Source organism: Orycteropus afer, unplaced genomic scaffold (assembly GCF_000298275.1).
Source record: "Orycteropus afer afer isolate SDZICR_OR568_19922 unplaced genomic scaffold, OryAfe1.0 scaffold00127, whole genome shotgun sequence".
Classification (NCBI taxonomy): domain Eukaryota; kingdom Metazoa; phylum Chordata; class Mammalia; order Tubulidentata; family Orycteropodidae; genus Orycteropus; species Orycteropus afer.
In genome coordinates, this window is record NW_006921714.1 from 6,141,555 (window position 1) to 6,155,706 (window position 14,152).

Below are 14,152 nucleotides of genomic sequence, written 5' to 3' on the forward strand. Positions count from 1 at the left end.
CACACACACACACACAAAAAGACACCCATTCTACAGATGTGGGTATTGAAGGTCCAAGCAGTCAAGGATGTTACTATTCTTAGGTGTCATTCATTAAGTCAGTTCCAGCTCACAGAAACCTATTTACAACAGAACAAAACACTGCCTGGTCCTGCACTATCCTCACAATCATTGCTGTGTTTAAGCCCATTATTGTAGTCACTGTGTCAGTCCATCTCGTTGAGGGTCTTCCTCGTTTTTGCTGACCCTCTCCTTTACCAAGCATGACTTACTCCTCCAGGGACTGGGCCCTCCTGATAGTCACTAGTTAATGAACAAAGATTGGCCCAGGCCTGGAGGGCAGGACAGTGGGACTCTGAGCCACTCTCCTGCAAGCGCGTATTATCTGCCCAGTATAGCCTGTATCATTTCCCACCCTCACAGCAATCCTTGCTCAGGGAGTTATCATCAGGCCCACTTTACAGACGGGGAAATTGAGGTTCTGAGAGCCATGTGATGATCTGTCACTTGGGCCTGTCATTCTCTAGGGCACTGGTTCTCAAAGTGCATTTCCCATCAGCAGTACTAGCATCACCTGAAAGTTTATCAGAAGTGCAAATTCTCAGGCCCCCCCTCAGACCTTACATCCCTGGGTGACACAAATGGTTAACATGCTGGACTGCTGACTGAAAGGTTGGTAGTTCCAATCTACACAGAGGTGCCTTGGAAAAAGGCCTAAAGATTTACTTCTGGAAAATTGACCATTGAAATCCATACGTAGCACAGCTCTGCTCTGATACACATGAGTTTCCCTGGGTGAGAATTGATGTGATGGCAACCAGGACCCCAGATCTGCTGACTCAGGAAATCGGGTGGTGAGCTCCAGTCACCTGGGTTTTAATGAGCTCTCGGGGGGATTCTGATGCTCACTCAGGTTTGAGGACCTCCAGGAATACATGGTTTCCAAAAGCTGGCAGGAGGGCAGCTTCCCTCGACAGAAGAGTGCCCTCAGGAATCTTCCCAGTCTACAACTCCTCTCCTTCCTCTATCTGAATGGCAGGTGGAGCTCAGGGCAAGTTTGTCTCAGCAGACTTCCTGGGGGGGCGGGGCTGAGAAGGGCAACACAGGGCTGGGCCCCACATGAGCAAGGAATTTCAGGTGGAGTTTTGGGAGCCAAGGCTCTTGAAAGTCTCATAGCAAAACAAAACAAAACAAACACCAAATAGAAATATAACAAAAAAACAAATTTAAAAAGCACATTGCCCTTTGTCTAAAGAGGGGTGGCCCAGCCATAGGGTGATGTCCTTCTCCAGGGACTGGTGCCTCCTGATCATCACTAGCCCAGGACTGAGGGGTTTCCCACAATGCAGGACTTTCAGGGCTAAAACCAGAAGTGTCCCTGGCAAACTGGGACAGTTGGTCACCCTGAGCAAAAGGGCAGTGCAGGGTTCTGTTTGGATGAGGAGGGAGGACACCCACCAATTCTGGCAGACGTTCCCAGACATTTCTACTAGGGAAGATGATTGGGAGAAGCCCCTCTTCATGTGTTTCTGTGAACACAGATGTTTCTTGCTCCTTTCATCCTCAGTCCCACACACTGACTCACAGCCCACACGCTTGCAGATCATCCTTCCTCAGTGAAGGCGCCTTCCTGATCCCTGAGCTCCTGATTCTGGGTGTTGGCTTCAACCACTCCCTCCCCTCCACCTCTGCCAATCTAACGTCACCCTGGGAATTGCCTCACTCCTTCCCAGGTCCTCCTTTCCCTTCCCCATTTTGGAATTAAACAGCCCCTCCCCAGTAGGGATCCTGGGTAATACAGTGTAAGTGCCCAGCTGCTAACCAAAAAGTTGAAAGTCCAAGGCCACTCAGAGGTGCCTTGGAAGAAAGACCTGGTAACCTACTTCCAAACAATCAGCCGTGCAAACCCTGTAGAACAGAGTCCTACTCTGATGCAGGTGTGGTTGCCATGAGTCGGAAGTGGCTTGACAGCGACTGACAACGCACGCAGTGAGACTGCACAGTGCTAGTGCTGGTGTGGTTTTCCCAGGAGCAGCCTGGTGTTCCCCAAGTCTGGTTCTCCCAGGCTGCTCCTTATCTTCTGATGGTTTTCACAGGATGATGGGTGGCAATGGACACCTGTTCAGAGTCCAAAAGCACTTTGCGCCACCCGTATTTCCAAAACTAACCCCGTGGGCCAGGTGTGGTCCTCAAGCCCATTTTTACAGAAGAACTGTGGCTTACACTAACCAGCCCTCTTCACATCACATAGAGGAAGGGGCAGGGCTAGCCCACCAACCCAGGCTGACGGATCTCTGGCCTCTCTCGCTGAATCCCTCGTCTTGTCATTCCTAAGGCCCTGCGGATGAGGGCATGCCCACTCCTCTGCTTCTTGCTAGTGTGCCAAACACAGGTGGGGCACAGAGCATGCCTGGGGTAAATGCCCTCCTGGTGAGGACAGGTCCATGAGAGGGACAGGGTGCAAGGCCTGGCAGATGACCAAGTGGCTTACAGGCTGGGGGGGGGGGGTGCCTGTATCCAGTGTACCCAGAAAGAGGGCAGAAAAGGACCTTTCTGTGAATGCCTTCGGCAGATGGCCAAGCACTGAACAGTCCAGCCCCAGTGCGCTCACCCTGATCTTTCTCTGGGGAACCCCTACTTTTTTATACTGTCCCTTATACTTCAAATACAGCTAGTGGGTACAAACTTCTCTGTCAGTTTGTCAGTTTGTCCAACATTTGGCTTGAATGTTGCTGTGAGGCTGGAGGTTATGCCACCAGTGTTTCAAATGCCAGCAGGGTCACCCATGGTGGACAGGTTTCAATGGAGCCTCTAGACTAAGACAGACTCGGAAGAAGGAAGAGGCCATCCACTTATCAAAGAATTGGGCAGTGAAAACCTTATGAATAGCAGTGAAACACTGTCTGATTTATTCACAGGACTGGGCAATGTTTCGTTCTATTGTACTTAGGGTTGCTATGAGTCCGAGACAACTCAACGGCACATAACAGCAACAACAACCCTTCAAATGGGAACCGACTCTTCTCCATACCCCAACTCCAGGGTTGATCATGTGGCCCAGGCCCGACCAATCAGCTCATATCATCTTGTAGGCTGCTGTGATTGGCCCAAAGATGGACATGGGACCTAAGCTGGTCCAATGAAAGTGAGCCCCAGGACTTCTGTTGGACTATTGGCAAAGAGAAGCTCTCTTTGCAGGGAGATTGTTGTTGTTGTTGCTGTGTGCTGTCCAGTCGGACCCGATTCATAGCGACCCCTCCTTGGGTTTCCGAGGCAGTATCACTACGGAAGTAGATTGCGCCATCTTCCTTCCGAGGAGTGGCTGGTGGGTTTGAACCCCCGGCCTTCTGGTTAGCAGTCAAGTGCCTTAGGCAACTGCAATATTGATGGAATCCTGGAGCCACAGACACTGGACCAGCCTCAGAGAAAAAGCAACCCAGGAGAAATCAGGAGAGAGACAGAGAGGGAATGAGCTAATACAATAATTATTTGAGATTATGAATCTAGCAGATGTGTTGCCTGAATATTGTGATGTTGTTGTGTTTTTAGGTGCCATCCAATTGGTTCTGACTCACAGCAACCTCATGTGTGACAGAGTGAAACATTGCCTCGTCCTGCACCATCCTCACTAAGCTAAGCTTGAGCCCATCATTGAAGCTGCTGTGTCAGTCCATCTCGCTGAGGGTCTTCCTCTTTTTCACTGACCCTCTACTTTACTGAGCATGATGTCCTTTTCCAGGGACTGCTCCCTCCTGATAGATGTCCAAAGTACGTGGGACAAAGTCTCACCATCCTCACTGCTAAGGAACATTCTGGCTGTACTTCTTCCAAGACAGATTTGTTCCTTCTTCTGTAGTCTGTGGTATATTCAATGTCCCTTGCCAGCACCACAATTAAAAGGCATCAATTCTTCTCCTGTCTTCCCTATTCTGTTAAATGAGCCAAAAACCAAACACCTTCTGTCTCTTCCCATCATTCCTCCCTTTTTTTTTTTTTTTCTTGTATTGCGTAAGCTACTTCGAGGTGGGTTTGCCACTGTAACTAGTATCAAACCACACTTACTCTTCTCTCACCCAGAAGCACCCTCAGGCCCAAAGCTCAACATGAGGCCTGGGCCCCTCCACCCTCACTGGGTACTTCCTGTTGTCTCCTCTCTGTGATCACACCCTTGGGGTTGGTCTGGGCCCTGCATTGTCTCAGGAGGTCTTTCAGTGTCTCCAGCCTGACAGCTCACCCCTCACCCACCCTCCACACTGCCAAAAGGGCTGAGAGCTCATCTTTCTGAACCAGATGCTGCTGGATCAGGTCCCTTCCCTGCTCAATACCTTGGGGGCTCATCCTTGTCCAGAGCAGAGTTTCCTAAAGGACTAGTGCAGGTTCCTGCAGTTAAGTGACATTATTTTAGCTGCCACATGGATACAGCACTCAGAAACAGTGAGCTGTATAATAAGAAGCATTGGCCTTTTTCGTTCTCTTGCAAACCTTCTAGTCTCTTCCTGGAGAAAGACTCAGCATGGTGCTGCTATGGCTTTGACACCTCAATCACTGTTTCTTTCCCTTTTTGACAAAAAGAGAGAAGGTCTCATGCTCAGAACCTTCTGTGGCAATTAGAACTTTAGAACATTGGTCTGTTTTTAGGTTTTAATATTGAGTGTTTTCAAACTTTGTATTTATATGCATGATCATCTTCTATTTGTGGCAAGTACTAACAGTTTTTCATTTATGGTAGTTATAGAAAGTTTTCTTTGGATACTCACTTGTACAAACACTAAAATGAATCTGTTTAATGAAAGAAATAAAGCCAATAACAAGTGGGCTCAGATATGCTGAGTAGTGTTAGGCAAGTGACTATCTATAGGATGAAGTGTGAGCTACTTGACCAGGCCCACAGACCCTTTACAGTCCACCCCTTGACCACTGCTCCAACCTCAAAGCCTACCCATCCACATACTATCCTGAAAGTCCCTAGTCATACCTCCAACCCTTTGTCCATGCTGCTCCTTCTGCCTGGAAGCTCCTTTCTCATCAACCTGGAATAATCCCACTTATTCCTTAAGACCCAAGTCAGTGTTACTGTTTACAACAATTTGGGGATTTCCACAGCACCCATCAACTGCTCAGTCCTCTCAGAACACACCTTGTGGGTTACTGACAGGAGGGCTTGCTTGTGAATCTGAAAGATCCCAGATCCCATGTCCATCTTTGGGCCAATCACAGCAGCCTACAAGATGATATGAGCTGATTGGTCGGGCCTTTCACCTCTGTGCCTGCAGCACCAGGCACAGGTACTCAGGAAGCATAAGATGAACTGAAGGATCTCTAGCAGGGGATGTGGACCCACGAGATACAAACATACCTGCAGATAGCACAGGCCTGAAGCACAAGGAGTAGGAGAAGACCTCCCAAGGAAGGGAAAGGAGTGATCTCTGGGCCAGGTGCCTGAGGCCCAGGGGTTCCTTCAGGAGAGAGGAGGAAGAACGTTATGAATTGAGTTATATTTTCCCCAAATATGTGTTGGATCCTAACCCCAGTACCTATAGATGTAATCTCATTTAAGGTCATATCAGTGTAGGGTGTGTCTTAGGTCGATTATTTTTGAGATAGAAAAGAGCAGATTAGGCACCAAAGAAAGTAGACTTGGGGGAAAGATGAACACTGTCTGAAGACAATGGAGGCAGACCAGTCCACAGAAGCTGAGACAAGCGAGAGAAGCTAAGATGAGAATTTTCCACAGAGAGAGCACCTGCCCCAAGAGCCAGTGCCCTGAATTCAAACTTTTACTCTCCTACACTGTGAGAAAATAAACATCTGCTTGTCAAAGCCACCCCCTTGTGGTATTTGTGCTTTGGTATCACTAAGAAGCTAAGGAGCCCTGGTCACACAAACAGTTAAGTTCTTGACTGTTAACCAAAGGTTGCTAGTTCGAACCCACATAGCAGCTCCATGGTAGAAAGGCCTGGCAATCTGCTTTCATAAAAATGACAGCTAGAATACCCTTGGGGAGCGGTTCTACTCTGTCCCATGGGGTTGCTATGACTTGGAACTGACTCGATGACACCCAACAACAAGAAACTAAGCCAGCGGGCATTCAGGCATTGAAGGGTTCCTCAGGGGCAGGATGCCTACAGGGCCTGGGGCAGAGGCCTGGGAGGCCCAGGTGCCCAACTTTAACTTGCATTTGAACCACTTCAGACAATTCCCAAGCCCTGCCCCAAAGAAGTGATTCAATGGGTTTGAAATGAGGCCTTAAGTCTCATGCCAGCCATGGAGGAAGTTTGAAGGTTGACTTTTGAGAAGTTCTGGCCCACAAGGCATCAGGTTATGATGGAGAGACAGGTAAAGCTGGAGAGACAGGTAGGGGCCTCATAGATACATACAGAAATTCACATACATTGTAAGCATCCCCTGGACCGCAGCATCCCTGACTGGACGCTGGGAGACTAGGAATGCAGCCTTTTGGAGAAGAAGCTCGGTCAAGGTCATTTGAAATACGCCCCAAATAATTCAACAGCAATGTGTTTAATGAGGTAGATGCAGACACAATCACAAATGCGAGTGGTCAGTCTCACACACAGACTCTCCATGGGGAAAGCTTATCAACCAGCAGTTGTAAGCAGGAAGTTTAAGCAAGTCAAGGTCAGGGCTGAAGCCATTTCCGGCTAAAGAAACCCCTCTTTGTTTGCGCGTTCAGGCAATCAAATGGTTCAGAGATGAAATCGTCCAAGGCAAACAAATCAAAGGGGGTTTTTCACAGAACTAGCTGCAAATGGTCAAGAGGCATCTGTTTAACTGCTCCCGGGGTCTCGACTTCAGTTCTATACTCATCGCCTCCTTAAACGTGATTTAGAAGCAAACCGTGAAAGTGCATGGGTGGGTGGGGTATCTCAAACCAGTGCCCAGGGCTGCCCCCCTTTAAGGATCTGGCCCTGGGAAGAACCCAGGCAGAGCCACTCATCAGATGGAGATCGACTTTTATCTGATTAACCGATGGAGAAGCATCTTCCTCATCTTGCTGGAACAATCTGGGGAAAGGCATTTTGCAGACTGCAGGGAAAAGTTGGGCCTTGGCTTCCCTCCTGCTTGGCCAGTGGAAAATTACAAAGGAAGCAGAGCTGCCCTGGGCCCAGGAAAGCACACAGAGAAACCTGAAAACCAAGCGAGTTACTTACGTGGAGCCGAGAGGAGCCTGGGGGGCGGTGGGGGCGGGGGCGGCGGGGGCAGAGGGGGAGGGGGCCGGCACTGGCAGATGTGTTGGCAGCTGTCGGTCACCTTGGAGCAGGACTTCTGGGGCTCACCGTGAGTCACCTGTGGACATGGGCACACATGCCCAAGAGAGGTGGATGACAGTGAGGCAACTGGGAGTCAAAATGGGCCCACCTGCCTCCTGGCCAACCTGGAACTTTGTATTTCTCCCCAAAAACCAAGGCAAGGAAAGTAGGCAGGAAGTTGGGGTCACTGGATCAAAGGAGAAGATGTTATGGGAGGTTTGGAGACCAAGAGTTCTTTCCAGCTCTGCTAGAGACCAGCTATGGCACCTTGGGCAAACCACCTGGATATTCTTAACAGTACACAAGAACTTGAAAGTTAACTTGTATAATATCCCCATTGTACAAATGAGGAAACTGAGGTTCAGGCTGGAGAAGTCACTGACTAGGGTTCTCACACCAGTATAGGGGCAGGAGAGTGATGTCACCTCCTCAGAAACCTGAGCCCACCACTTGTCCCATCTTCCTTGGTTCTGCTCTGTACCAAGCCATCATCTACTACCGCCATGGTGTGGGATGGCCTCCCTGCATGTACTCTGGGGATGTCAAAGTGAAACCACTAAATGCTGGCGGAGGGGTCTCTGCTCCATTGTCCCTGTGACCAAGGGGATCAGAGCAACCTGCCCAACATTCAGTCTATTCTGCACACAAAACACACCCAACCAAACCATCTCTACCCCCAACAACCCTGGAATGTGTTCCCATACTCATGGGTTTTCATGGCCCACAAGGCCCTGTAGCATGTAGACCCAGACGATATCTCCAGCCCCACCTTGTCCTATGCTCCTGTCCTCTGCTCTGCCATCACTGTCCTTCTTTCAGTTTCTGGAACCTGGCCAAGCTCACTCTCACTACAAGGCCTTCCCATATGCTGCCTCCATGTTGGGGATGTCCCCTCCCCCTCCCACCCCTAGCCAGCTCAGTGAGCACCAACTCAGGGCAGCATCTCTGATCTCTCTGGTCAGATGAGATCTCCTTTAAGGATCCCCAGCACCAGTTTCCACTCTCAGGGACAGAAAGTGACATTTAGGTGATTGATTATCTGATTGATATCTGTCTTCACCATTGGCCTTCTCTCTCTCTCTCTCTGTCTCTCATCATAACCCACAGAAGTCCTTGTGGTGCAAACATAAGCCCATTGCTGTTGAGTCAATTCTGACCCCTAGTGACCCCATAGGGCAGAGTAGAACTGTCCCATAGGATTTCCTAGGCTGTAACCTTTAAGGAAGCAGACGGCCTCATCTTTCTCCCATGGAGTGTCTGATGGGTTTGAACCACTGACCTTTTGGTTAGCAGCAGAGCATTCAATCACCATGCTAGCAGAGCTCCTTTAATGGTTAAACACTGGACTTCTAACTGAAAGGTTGTTGGTTCGAATCCACCAAGTGGTCCTCAGGAGGAAGATCTGTGATCTGCTCCTATAGAGATCAGCCTGTGGGCAGTTCTGCTTGGTCACAGTGAGGTCGCTAGGAATTAGGATTGACTCGATGGCCCTAGCACCCATGGGAATGCTTGGCCTCAATAAATATTTGGTGAATGAAATTTAAAAACCAGACCAGAATACACGCCCCTTAAATCCTGGCTGGTCGTCATTTTTTCCTACACCTGTTTCAGTTTCCTCATTTGAAACTGGGCAGGGTGGCAGGTGTGGGTTGTGCTGGACCAGTGTTACCCAAGCTTAGCGACATGTTCAAATCTCTTGGGCAGCTGTGAAACATACCAACCACTTAGTCCCTCCCATGACCGATTAATTAGGTTTTCTGCAGTGGAAATGGGCATCTGGCATTTTGTTTGGGCTTCACGTTGAGCATCTCATGTACCGCCAAGGTGAGACCACTGGTTTAGGCTGAACCACAAGGTCCCTGCCAACACCGTAATGCCATAAATGCTGGGTCTAGAGTTTAGAGTCTTTTTCAGGGAACAAGCTGATCTAAAGGCGCAAAGGGAAGAGCTGGTGGTCAGCGCTCCCACAAACACACCATCCCTCCCAGTGATAGCCATCCTTAATTTCCCTGGCCGTCATCTCTGAGTGTCCACAAACCCAGAAACCCCAATTTCCCTGCCCTTGGAGGCTACTGCAGAATCCCTGGGTGGTGTAAATGGTTAATGTGCTCTCTGCTCACCGAAGGTTGGGGACTCGAGTCTGCCCAGAGGTGCCCTGGAAGAAAGGCCTGGTGACAACTCAGCCACTGGAGACCCTGGGGAGCACAGTTCTAACCTGACACACACGGGGTTGCCATGAGTCAGTATTAACTCCATACATCTGGTTTGGAGGCTAACACTGTCCCTCCGCTGTTGTTCATGTCCCTAGCTTGGAAGCCAAAGCCCCAAGTGCTTCCCTCCACCCTTGGAGGGAGGTGAACAGGCTGTGTAATGGCCACAGGCAACTCTGCAGGAGGTGGGCTGATTTACAGCCTAACTTAATATCAAGGAGCGAAGAGGCCCCTGCTCGCCTCCTTTGAGTATTTTCAAAGGACCACTGACAGCATTTCCAACAGGAAGGCAATCTCATCTCCCACTGAGAAGAGCAGACCCTAGGATGGTGAGCATTTTTGCAATTATTTCACAGAGCCCATTAACTCCTTACATGCCAGGACCAACAGCCACTGGCTTCTCCACCAGGGTGGTGGCCGCTCTCCCACCTTGGAGCCTACCCTCTCTGAATTCCGACCTTCTAGACCTTCTAGACTGTGGGGGTTACTCGAAAGCACCCTTCTCCCAAGGGCTGGCCTCTGAGACTGCGTCTACGCTGAACTCAACAAAGTGTGTGAACTTTCAGCGATGCCATTGCTAAAGCAATTACTTCCCCACTCTGCAAGGTGCAATTTATGTACAAGAGTGCAGGAGGAACTGCTTCTTGAACCTGGCCGACACAATGACCTATTTTTGTGAGAGGATATAAGGGCGTAGACATATAAGAGTGTTTAATGCAATGAAATCACAGTCAGGAAAATCAGGGCCAAGTGCAAGGCTGAAAGAGGGGGATGTGGGGGAGGAGCGCTGCAAGCTAATATACAGCGGCTGGTCCCTGGGAAAGGCCCTACTGAAATGGGAGGGGTCACGTCACCACTGTTTAGCCAACTGTTATCACAATGGTATCGAGTGTGGGGTCCGGTTGTCCTTCTTCCTGAGGGACGGGCCCCACCTGGAGCATCTCATCTCACCCGAGTTTCCAGGTACTTTGCTCCAGTACAAGCCTGCAGCTCAACCCCTGGTTATTTGGACCCCTGATCCACTTGCCAGGCGGCAGTGGTAGTTTGGTGGCAGAATTCTCGCCTTCCCTGCAGGAAACTCATGTTCGATTCCCGGCCAGTGCACCTCACGCAGCCCCTGCCTGTCTGTCAGCGGAGGCTCGTGTGTGGCTTTAGAGGAGCTGCCAGACTCGGATGGATGAGGAAGAAAGGGCTGGTGATCCCCCTCTGAAATCAGCCACTGAGAACCTATGGATGACCAGGGCCCAATCTGTAACTGATCGCAGGGCCGGTGCAGGGCCGGGCATCGCACACGGGGTGGCCGTGAGTCAGGCCGACTTGACAGCAGCTAACAACATCCTCCTGCCAATGTCAAGTCTCTCTTCAGACCCAGCTCTCACACCCTCCGTGCAAGCCGTCCTGAGCCCTGCGCCCTTATGAACTAGCTAGGCCCCCCTGCCCATTGTTGCTTCGAAACCCTTTCCTCACTGTTTAGTGATGTCTCCTCACAATTGATTGTGTCTTGGAGGCAGGTGGGTCAATCTGTGCTTTCTTGTCCCTACTATGTGTCAGACCCAGGAAATGCACTCTCCTTTCATTCTGAGAATACTGAGAGAGCCAGGTATTACCACCTGCACTTAGTGGTTGAGACAAGAAGTTCAGACAGACTACGTACCTGAAGTGGTGTTCAGTCAGTGCTCAATGAAAAGGCGTTGAGGGATGGGTCTGCCGGTGAGTGGAAACACGGGCTCTATCCTGTCCCCCATCTCTGTCTCCGTTTTAAGGTTCTGCCTCGGTCACTGGGACCTTGTTGCAGCTCCTGGCTGGCTTATATCTGGGGGAGTCCCACAGGGAGGAACTTGGCCCCTGGTTCCCTGCTCTAAGCTGGACTTGCCTAAGAAGGAGCGGAGGGTGGGGTACGTAAGTCACTTGCCTTATGTCCACAGAGCAAAAGCTACTGTGGTTACGTCCTTAACTTCTGGAGACCATGTCTTAATCCAGCTGTGCCCATGCCTGCCTTCCTGCCCCTTCTCGGCAGTGTTCTCCTGGGGCCAGGATCCTGTCAATGATGCAATCACCGAGACATATGTCCCCCAGGTTCTCACAGGTAGGTCCCACGGGACCCTGGACTAAGTGCCTGTGAAAGGCAACAGAACTCACTCCTCCTCTGGCTCTGCCACCTGGCTGCAGGGATAGCTGAGGAGAGACCAGAGGGGCCTCAACTTGCCTAGCATGTCCCACTCCCTCCCCAGAAACTTTCTGGCCTTGGAGGATATAGATGATGGTGGCATGGTGCCCCATGGCAGCCAGTTCCCAGCATCAGTACATCCCTCTTCGTTCTCCACCCCATTCCTGGCCAGTCAGGCAACCTGCTCTCTGGCTCAGCTGGTCCTCTAGATGTTGCCCCCTGCATAGTCTTTGAATCCACTCACTTCTCCCTCACTGCTATCCCCCTAAACCAGGCCACCACCACGCCTCCCTGGCAGCCCCGGCCTCTTGCCAAGCGCTGTCAGATAAATTAAAGGACATCTCGTTAAATTTGAATGTCAGATAAACATTTTTTTAAAGTCTATCTCAAATGTTGTATGTATGGGATATAGTTACCTAAAAAAAAAAAAAAAAAAATCCACGTTTACCTGACATAAGAATTTAACTAGACATCCTGTACTTTCATTCACTAAATGTGGCAACTGTACTTTCACCAGCCTCTCTGGCCCCCACCTTGCCCTTCCCACCAAATCCGTCCTCTGTTCTTTCTAAGATGTCAGTCTGAAATCATGGCATCTCCTGCTTCAAACCTCCAGGGATCCCCAAAGCCCTCAGGATCAAGTCCAAACTGCCAGACACTGAGTGGCTTACTCAGTGGCATTTCCTGGTGCTGCTCTAGCTTCCTCCAATGCCCTGTTCATCCCTCAGGCCTCGGGCCTGGGGACCCTGTGCCCTCACTTCACATCCCCCCCGATCCTTCACCTCTCAGCTGTAGCACCATATGTGCAAGGCACCCTTGGCTCCTCAGCCAGCTCCTATCTCCTGGCTGTTGGTTCCCACTGAGCTCTCTTGCTGGTTTAATTCTCTTTCCACCGCCAAACTATGAATCCCGTGAGGGCAGGGACCCCTCTGTCCCTTGCACTGGTCACACAAGCCTTGGCGTACAGTAGGTGGCCTCTAAGTTCTGCTGAATAATGATGCTGTAGTGACTGAATCTGGCAGGGGTGGGAGTCCCTTGGGTCTGGGGCTGGTTCTCCTGAGCACGCAGAGCCCCATCACCCAGTCACAGCCTGTCTCCCCAGTGAGTGCCTTAGGAGGGCAACCACAAAGCTGACAGCTTCTGGCATCTTCTATGGAGAGAGGCCAGCACCACAGTAACTTGATGAGACACACTGCTGTCAGGCCTAATAAATTCCCCAGCCTGTCATCCTCTCCACTTACAAAGGAAGGAATCATCTGGAAGTGAACTTAGAAGAACCCTAAATCACAAAAGCTCAACTCTAGACACAGTAAGGAAAAGAGAGGACAGGAGAAGACGTGCCGCCACCAACTCGCCTGGCAGCAGAAGTGCCATCAGACCACAATGGTCACGTTTATCATCCTTGGGACGGCAGTTAGGGACTTTGGGATGATTTCAACAGAGGAGCCTGCTGCTCTGGGGAACTGTAGGTCTCTCACCTCATCAATTACCCTGTTAATTATCGGACTTGGTGATGCTGGCTCACCCTCCCTAATGTTTACCACTTTGGGGAATTCTTGTGGCAAAATGCCACTGAAGCATGGATGACTCTGAGTTCTTTCTATTTGAGAACGTCCTAAGATGAGACCAATTTTATTCCTTCTGTCTAAAGGGAAACACATGGCTTCATGCACCTCCCTTTCTCTTCTTCTCCATGTCCCCTCAGTTTCAGCTCTTTTGCTGGAAGACCACATCTGTGCGTTCCAAAGCCCTCTCGTCCTCGTCCTCAGTTCCTGTCATTTGTAGATTAATATTTCCCAAACCTGAAACCAAGTTGCTCCCCACTCCGCTTGTCTGAAAGATCCCTTTTCTAATTGATTTTCATGAAAACTGATTTGAATCGAGTAACAGCATCTGGAACACACACACACAATAGCTTGTGTAAGTACTGCCTGGCTGAAAGACACTGCTTTTAAAAACTGAGTTAATTTTACCTAATTATTTCTTTTGGTGGTAGTAGTAGAGGGTGGTGGTGTTCAAACTTGCTACTTCATCTCATGAACTTTGGACATGTTATCAGAAAGGACATCATGCTGGGTCAAGTAGAGGGTCTAAGAAAAAGAGGAAGACCCTCAACGAGATGGATTAACACAATGTTTGCAACAATGGGCTCAAACATGGCCGTGATTGTGAGGAAGGCGCAGGACCAGGCAGTGGTTCGTTCTGTTGTACGTGGGGTCTCTGTGAGTCAGAACTGACTGGAGGGCATCTAACAACAACAGTTCATGCAGCAGAATTCTACTCTTGGAGACAGACAACATCTTCAAGTTGCTCTTGATAAGAGTTAAAACTCATGCAACAGAAAATACTGTAAAGAAATGAATACCAAAAGTACATGGCCCTAACATCGGAGGCTCAGCTCAAAGCTAAATGATAAGAGAAGTCGGTCCCAAATTGCCCGAGTGTTTAGAAGTGGCAAAACCCTGAATCCCTGGGAGGTACAGCTGAGTTTAATAACTGTTGTTTCA

The 14,152-nt window shown here is 49.9% G+C and overlaps 1 protein-coding gene across 1 annotated transcript in view; it reads right to left on the reverse strand.

Annotated features, from left to right (window-relative positions):
- The window catches only part of PRIMA1 (proline rich membrane anchor 1), a 97,641-nt gene that overhangs the window by 82,054 nt on the left and 1,435 nt on the right, over positions 1 to 14,152 (reverse strand). Inside the window, exon 2 of the mRNA XM_007944512.2 lies at positions 7,170 to 7,305. Coding sequence (XP_007942703.1) covers positions 7,170 to 7,305 — 136 coding nt within the window. The remainder of the gene's footprint in view (positions 1 to 7,169; positions 7,306 to 14,152) is intronic.